This window comes from Carcharodon carcharias, chromosome 19 (genome assembly GCF_017639515.1).
Source record: "Carcharodon carcharias isolate sCarCar2 chromosome 19, sCarCar2.pri, whole genome shotgun sequence".
NCBI classification, from domain to species: Eukaryota; Metazoa; Chordata; class Chondrichthyes; order Lamniformes; family Lamnidae; genus Carcharodon; species Carcharodon carcharias.
The window spans coordinates 104,512,899-104,521,579 of record NC_054485.1 but is presented as its reverse complement, the minus strand read 5'-3'; the positions used below and the strand labels follow the sequence as shown (position 1 = coordinate 104,521,579).

At 43.8% G+C, this 8,681-nt stretch overlaps 1 protein-coding gene across 1 annotated transcript in view; it reads right to left on the bottom strand.

Annotated features, from left to right (window-relative positions):
- The window catches only part of LOC121291305, a 96,891-nt gene that overhangs the window by 42,959 nt on the left and 45,251 nt on the right, over window positions 1-8,681 (bottom strand). The window contains exons 13-14 of the mRNA XM_041212378.1: window positions 2,041-2,136; window positions 1,743-1,807 (exon numbers count right to left, since the gene is read on the bottom strand). Of these exons, the coding sequence (XP_041068312.1) occupies window positions 1,743-1,807; window positions 2,041-2,136 (161 nt within the window). The remainder of the gene's footprint in view (window positions 1-1,742; window positions 1,808-2,040; window positions 2,137-8,681) is intronic.

The window sequence follows — 8,681 nt, the reverse complement described above, 5'->3', positions numbered from 1 at the left end:
TCCTGATGATGCCACTTTCAAAAACAGTCCCTCTGACATGTCCTCCTTCTTCCTTAACCGAGGTTTTCCACCCATGGTGTTGACAGGGCCCTCAACTGTGTCCGGCCCATCTCCCGTGCATCCACCCTAACACCTTCTTCTCCCTCCCAGAAACATGATAGGGTCCCCCTTGTCCTCACTTTTCACCCCACCAGCCTCCGCATTCAAAGGATCATCCTCCGCCATTTCCGCCAACTCCAGCATGATGCCACCACCAAACGCATCTTCCCTTCACCCTCCCGACGGCATTCCACAGGGATTGTTCCCTCCGGGACACCCTGGTCCACTCCTCCATCACCCCCTACACCTCAAATCCCTCCCATAGCACCTTCCCATGCAACCGCAGAAGGTGCAACACCTGCCCCTTTACTTCCCCTCTCCTCACCATCCAAGGGCCCAAACACTCCTTTCAAGTGAAGCAGCATTTCACTTGCACTTCCCTCAATTTAGTCTACTGTATTCGTTGCTCCCAATGTGGTTTCCTCTACATTGGAGAGACCAAATGCAGACTGGGTGACCGCTTTGCAGAACACCTTCAGTCTGTCCGCAAGCATGACCCAGACCCCCTGTTGCTGGCCATTTCAACACGCCACCCTGCTCTCATGCCCACATGTCCGTCCTTGGCCTGCTGCATTGTTCCAGTGAAGCTCAACGCAAACTGGAGGAACAGCACCTCATCTTCCGACTAGGGACTTTACAGCCTTCCAGACTGAATATTGAGTTCAACAATTTTAGATCATGAAATCTCTCCTCCATTCGTACTCCCTTTCGAATTTCCCCCTCCTTTTTGTTTTTTCCAATAATTTATATAGATTTTTCTTTCCCACCTATTTTTATTATTGTTTTAAAATATATTTCCATGCATTGTTTTATCTCTACCTTTTAGCCTATTTCGATTCCTTCCCCCTACCCCACCCCCACTAGAGCTATCTGTACCTTGCTGGTCCTGCTTTCTACCCTTAACTATCACATTCCTTAGATAATATCACCACCTTCAACACCTCTTTGTCCTTTTGTCTGTGACATTTTTTAGTTATCACCATCTATCACTGGCCCTCTATCCAGCTCTTCTTGTCCCGCCACCCACCCCACCCCCCCCCTTAAACCAGCTTATATTTCACCTCTCCTATTTTCACTTAGTTCTGTTGAAGGGTAATTCGGACTCCAAACGTTAACTGTGTTCCTCTCCACAGATGCTGCCAAACCTGCTGAGTTTTTCCAGGTATTGTTGTTTTCGTTTTGGATTTCCAACATGGGCAGTTTTTTGCTTTTATATTCCTGATAACTTGCTCCTCTCACGACTTCAGGAGATCTCACGGACAATGGAGTCCTTTTTTTGAAGCGTAGTCACTTATTGCAAAGCGGGAGCAGCAGTTTTTAAAAACGGGAAGCCCGGGACAACATTCCAGCCTGGGGGGAGAAGGTCAGTGTGATCCTGGGACCACCCAGGTGCCCCTGTCCCGCAAGGGGAAGAGGGGGGGTTCCCGTTTCTAAACCCGCCCCGGCCACCCGCTCTCCCCCTAAAACAAGAGCTCTGGACCTTCAGCCCCTCCCAAATCTGCAGCCAAGGCCTCTGCCTCTTCCCCAGACCGGATCTGTGGGACTTCGATTCCCCTCCCCGCCTGAGTCTGAACTCCAGGAGCTCACTATACATTGGGTTGGGGGAGTCAGTTACATTGAAACTGACAGGAGCTGAAACTCACCCGTAACAAACGCCGAAAAGCCTCGGATTGCCAATTCAGGGAGTAATGGAGGAGCCTTTCAGTTTCTATTTGATGTCACCTCCGCCTTTTCCACTCCAACATTCAGGGCGTCAACCTCAGAGAAGTTTTATCCCCGCCTCCTTCAGCCCCTTTGTAACGCCACAATATCTAATAGTTTGCTTCAGTGCCTGGGACATTTTCCCAGCCCAGAGTTGGTGGTTTTAATCGCTCTCTCTCTCTCAGGAAATGAACAGCAGCTCCTGGTCACTGCTTCGCTCGCTCCCTCTCCACCTTTTGCCTTCATTAACATTTATCATCACGTAGGAAGTGTAGGGCACAGAGGGAAACCACTCGGCCCATCGCGTCCGTGCTAACCGAAAAACACCTGTGCAGTCTAATACAAAAATAAAAATACCTGGAAAAACTCAGCAGGTCTGGCAGCATCTGCGGAGAGGAGCACAGTTAACGTTTCGAGTCCGTATGACTCTTCAACAGAACAACCGTAAAAGGTGCTACACCTGCCCCTTTACTTACCCCCTCCTCATCACTCAAGGACCCAAACACTCCTTTCAAGTGAAGCATCACTTCACTTGCATTTCCCTCAATTTAGTCTATTGCATTCTCTGCTCCCAATGCGATCTCCTCTACATTGGAGAGACCAAACACAGACTGGGTGACCGCTTTGCAGAACACTTTGGGTCTGTCTATGCTTTTTTTTAAGAGTGATGTGAGTGTTTCTGCCTTGACCACTCCTTCAGGCAGTGAGTTCCAGACTCCCACCATCCTCTAGGTATAAAATTTCTCAACTCGCCTCCACATTAAATCTTTCCTCCCTCGTTGCCCTCACTGCTAATAGAAATAGGATCTTCCTATTTCTGTTAGTAGTGAGGGCAACCTTCCATAGGTACCATTCCCCCCCAGGACACCCTGGTCCACTCCTCCATCACCACCTACAGCTCAACCCCTCCCACGGCACCTTCCCATGCAACCATAGAAGGTGCTACACCTGCCCCTTTACTTCCCCTCTCCTCACCATCCAAGGGTCCAAACACTCCTTTCAAGTGAAGCAGCATTTTACTTGCACTTCCCTCAATTTAGTCTACTGCATTCACTGCTCCCAATGTGGTCTCCTCTACATTGGAGAGACCAAACGCAGACTGGGTGACCACTTTGCAGAATGCCTTCGGTCTGCCCACAAGCATGACCCTGACCTCCCTGTCGCTTGCCATTTAAACACTGCAACCTGCTCTCTTGCCCATATGTCCATCCTTGGCCTGCTGCAATGTTCCAGTGAAGCTCAACGCAAACTGGAGGAACGGCACCTCATCTTCCGACTAGGCACTTTACAGCCTTCTGTACTGAATATTGAGTTCAACAATTTTAGATCATGAACTCTCTCCTCCATCCCCACCCCCTTTCTGATATCCTTTTTTCTAATGATTATTATATTTTTTTAAATATATTTTTCTTTTCCCACCTATTTTTATTATTGTTTTTAAATTTATTTCCATCCATTGTTTTATCTCCACCTTTTAGCCTATTTTGATCCCTTCCCCCCCCCCAACCCACCCCCACATCCTGCTTTTGACCCTTAATGTCACCATTAGCACATCCTTTAGCTAATATCACCACCGTCAACACCCCTTTGTCCTTTTGCCTCGACATCTTTGGCAATCTCTCCTTTGCCTCCACCTATCATTGGCTCTCTATCCAACTCCACCTGTCCCATCCCCTCTACCAGCTTATATTTCATCTCATTTCTATTTCTCTTCAGTTCCGATAAAGAGTCATACGGACTCGAAACATTAACTCTGTCCTCCTCTCCACAGATGCTGTCAGACCTGCTGAGTTTTTCCAGCTATTTTTGTTATTGTTTAGGATCTTCCTATACTCCCTATCTCAGCCTCTCACCATTTTATAAACCTCAATTCAATGTCTCCTCAGTCTCCCTCTGTTTCAAAAAAACAACCTTAGCCCATCCAATCATTCCTCACAACTAAAAGTCTCACATCCTACAGCATCCTTGTAAATCTCCTCTGGAGCCTCACTCATGTGATCATAACCCTTCCTGTGATGTGTGCAGAAGTGTAAGCAGTATCCTAGCTGGGGTCTAACTAGAGTTTTATACAATTCTAACATCATAGCCCTGATCCTTTATTCTATGCCTCAACCAATAAAGGAAAATATCTCTTATTTTTCTTCTCCAAAAACTTTATTCATAACATTTGTCAAAGTACATGACAAAAACATTTCAAATTGAAAATTACATAAAGTGCAGTAAAATTCAACATTTCAGCATACAACATGTTCCACTCTGAGGTGTCACAAAACTGTTTAAACGTGCTTGGCATTTGTAATATTCATTACATGTCAAACTCTAGGCTGAGGGTTTTTTTCACTGTTTCTAGCTCCTCAGTTTACAATGGGCTGAAGGGCCTAAGATGGTGGCATTTCCTCACTGAGCCTTTGCAGCAGTTGCCGCAACAGCTTAGTGCATTTCTCAGCACATAGTCCTGAACATTAGAATGTGCCGGTCTGCAACACTCAATTACAGACAACTCTTTGCACTGAAAGACCAACAAATTTCGGGCAGAACCAAGGGGAACATTTCACTGAGTTGATGGTCCTCCAGCTGCAGCTGATGTTAATCTCGGTGTGTGTCCTTGGGAGTAGCCTGTAGAACACAAGTGTCCTGTGTTATGGAGCCATTCAGGACAAGTATCAACAAAAACCACTACATCTTTTCCCAGGCCTGCTTTGCAAAGACACATTCCAGAAGGAGGCAGATAACAGTCTCTACCTCATCACAGCCACCTCAAGGGCAATGTGTGAAGGGGGTGAGACTCCGGGTGTGCTGGAAGGACCTGACAGGGAGGGCCTTTCTCACCACCAGCCAAGCTACATCTCAGTGCTTGTTTGAAAGTTCTGGTGAATCCCTTATGCCTTCTTAACCATTTTATCTACCTGTCCTACTACCTTCAGAGATCTGTAGACATGCAAACCAAGGCTCCTATACACTTATCAACATTGTACCATTTATTGTGTATACCCTTGCCTTGTTCACCCTCCCCAAATACATTACCTCGCAGTTCTCCAGATTGAACCCAGATTACACCAGCTTTCTGTCCTCTTCTCTCAGGCTTCAGAGAGGCAAGTTTAACCTGAATCGCCTTTCAGTGTACTGATGGGACCGAGTGCAATGCTCATTTTACACACCGTCCGATTTTACTCCCATTGAATTCTGGGCTATTAAACTAGGGTTCCACTCAATCTTATGGGTTTCTTGCAAAGCGTGTTTAGCTAAGTTTAACCCCCCCACACCCCCCTTAGGGGTCAGCCATTGGGTGATTCCCTCACCTGTGGATCAAATTCACATGGGTTGAAGACCCACTCCAGAGACTTGAGGACAAAATCTAGCTGATCCCTCCCAGTGCAATACTGAAACTCAGACTTGAATTTATATAGCAACTTTCATGGTGTCAGGATCAGGCTGCACTTGCAAGACCCAAAACAAAACATCCATTGTTTTTGATTGGACAGCACTTGCTGAACAATCCTTAGTGTGCTAATAATAATACTAACACAATCAATTTAAGATAATCAGTTGAGCTCATAACATGGCTCACTTATGCTTGCTAGAAGCAACATACATTCATACACAGGAGCCTGTCCTGTGCAAACAAAAGGATTTTGTTCAAGCCTTGCACCTTTTATGAATTACCCAGAAGCTTGGGGAGCCTATAGTTCTCCATTGACTCAACCAATCAGCAGCGTTTTCTCCTATAGTATAAATTGTTGTGATAGTTTGAAATTTGGCATTCTTGCATTTGTCCTGATGAGTGCAAGGCGCAAAGCTCGAGTAACTTGTCTCTCCTTTCAGCAATGATTGTGCCTGTGTAGAAAATGGCTGGCTGCTGTAGATGGTGAACTCACATTGGCAGCAAGATAGATTGTTAAAAGCAGATCTTGCAGGTTCCTGCTGCGTTGTTGTGCAGTCGCTTAAAGCCGCCTGTAAATTGAAATCAGTTTCCTTTCCTGATTCGGCGTTGTATGTGAGATTAAAAAGCAGATGCACCATCTTACCAGATATTAGAGGAAACGTGATTTAAATCTGAGAATCTGAATTATTACAGAGGATGTTCAAATCAGTGATGTCACTTCCATGGTCCTAAGGTGACATGGGTCCTTTGTGATTACTGTCAGCGTTAAGAATTGCATTAATAAAAACAAAAAAACTGCGGATGCTGGAAATCCAAAACAAAAACAGAATTACCTGGAAAAACTCAGCAGATCTGGCAGCATTGGCGGAGAAGAGCACATGACCTTTCATGAGGACTCGAAACGTCAACTGTGCTCTTCTCCGCCGATGCTGCCAGACCTGCTGAGTTTTTCCAGGTATTTCTGTTTCTGTTTTGGATTTCCAGCATCCGCAGTTTTCTGTTTTTATACCCATATAAGAGGGTCTTTAGCCATCAGCTATTATTCTTATGTTTGTATTGTCTTAGCTATCACAGTATGAAGAAGTCAGCTTCGGAGGTGATAATTGTTACTCCACTGAGGATAGATGTATTTTTAACGTATTAATGCATTGAGATGTAACACGTGGGTTAGGTTTCATCCTATAAGAAGGCAGCCCTGTCAGCTATTAATAAAACTGGACAACATTTTGCCCTTAATCGCCATCAGGAAAACGGGTCGTTATCACATTGCTCTTTGCGGGATCTTGCTGTGCACAAATTACCTCCTGCGTTTCCAACATTGCAATGGTGCCTACACTTCACAAAACATTTTTGATTGCGAAATGCTCTGGGGGAGGGGAGTTGGGGGGCAATGTGGTGAGGGTGGGGTGGGGCGGTGGGGGGGGAGTGGGATCCTGAGGTGGTGACAGGTGCTATAGAAATGCAATTCTTTTGTTTCTTTTACATTCTTACATGACTGTGGTGGGAGGGCGGGTTCTTTTTCAAAGGGATAACGGGGTAAATTTTTAAAAAGGTTTTTACAAAGCATTTTCAGATGCATTTTATATGGATTTGTAAAGAACTCTGGCATGTTTGAGATTAAATCATCTACCTGTGAGGTTTATCAACCAACTCATAATCTTTTTTTCATTCTTCCATGGGATGTGGATGTCGCTGGCTAAGACAGTGTTTTTTTAGAGATGCCCATCTCTAATTGCCCTTCGAGAAACTGGTGGTGAGCTGTCCACAGTGCTGTTAGGGAGGGAGTTCCAGGATTTTGACCCATATATATTTTATTTTGGAATTAAAAAATTAAAGCTTGTAATTTTTATAGCAAATCTCCTGATATTTAAGAGTTTGTCGGGTGATTTATGGGATGGTCATGACGATATAATAATTTTCATAATATTTTTCTGGTCTATTGTAAAGTAGGTTTATGGGGGTAAATAGTTAGGTCTGTCTGTGTGATTTAATTATATTTCATAGCCAAGCAGACTGCAAGTTGAAGTTATCAAAAGAAGTAAGGTGTAGAAATTACTTTAATATGCTAATGAGTAAACATGGCTGGGGTCTCAGCATGTAAGGTGTAAAGGGAATTTGCATTTTTAGATAGAAAGGGGGATTTGGTTTTCAGAGGGATCTCAGTCTGTTTAGAAATAGCCAGACAAGCAAGCTTGGGAATGTGTTTATTTTTCTCGTGTCACTGACAATATATAGTGGCAACAAGAAAAGATTTATATTATGAGAAAGGTAAAGTTCCAAAGACATTCGGAAAAAATTGGAATTTACATATTAAAAAGGGAGAAACATTTATAAAGGAGAATGAGGCTATGTGTCAATGGAAGGCATTGTAAAATCTAACAGAAGTGTGAGAAGCCTCCAGCATTTGTGCATAAACCTGCTGTACAGAAACCGATGCTGGAGAGAGCCATTCTGAATTCCACTGTCCAGGGTATTGTGTTAATTTGCTGGATCTGTTTAAAATCTAAAATCTATTTTTGAACCATTGCCTTAAAGGGTGTGTAACTGAGAGCCAGGTTAATTAGGGATTTTAGGAATTATTATAGTAGTAATTTGTAGTTCTATGTATGTGCTTGAAATCTCTTTTGTTAATAAATATTTTAATTTATTTAAATTTATTTATTTTAACATCTCTGAAGTGTTGATGGACTTATTACTTCTGAATTCAGGACACGCATCTTGAAATAAATACAAATTGCAAAACTGTTGTGATAGCATGATCAAGTTTTGCTCATGGATTTGATCCTCTTGGCACATGTCATCTGCTGCCTCATAATAGGGATGGTAGATGAGGCAAGCAGCAGATGAGCTGAGGCTGGTTCGGAGATGAGCAATGTTATAGAGGTATAATTAGACACAAGCCTAAATTCTGATTTCTAGAGTCCTAGCAATGGGGAGGCAGGTTAGCTCGGTTGGCAAAGCAGCTAGTGTGCAGAGTAGATCAGTGCAAACAGTGCAGGGTTCAATTCCTGTTGTGGCTGAAGTAGATTCAGGGCCTGTCTACTCACCATGGCACTTCAGTGAAGGACTTGCCTTCAGGCAGAGAACTAGCTCAAGGGGCCAAAAGGCCTACTCCTGATCATATTCCCTATGTTCCTATTCTCAAGATAGGAACTGTGTGCCAGTATACAGTCTTTAGCCACTGGGGTCATTAATGTAAATTCAGGTGACTATCATTCATAGCTTTCCATTCACTTGGTTGAAGGCTATTTGCCTTGGCCACAGTACCTGGATCTCTAGAATGTAACAGGTTCCTTTACATTTGCTCAAACCTACATGTAAGCTATCTTAAGCTCAGATTTCATTTTTACAAATGAACATCTGTTCCTTGATTGCAAGAAGTTGATTTTGCCTTAAACGTTGATCAGAATAAACTTAGATAAAGAACATTATACATTCCTATACAGCCTTCCATATCCTTAGCATGTTCCAAAGTGACTCACAGCCAACCAGGTGCTTC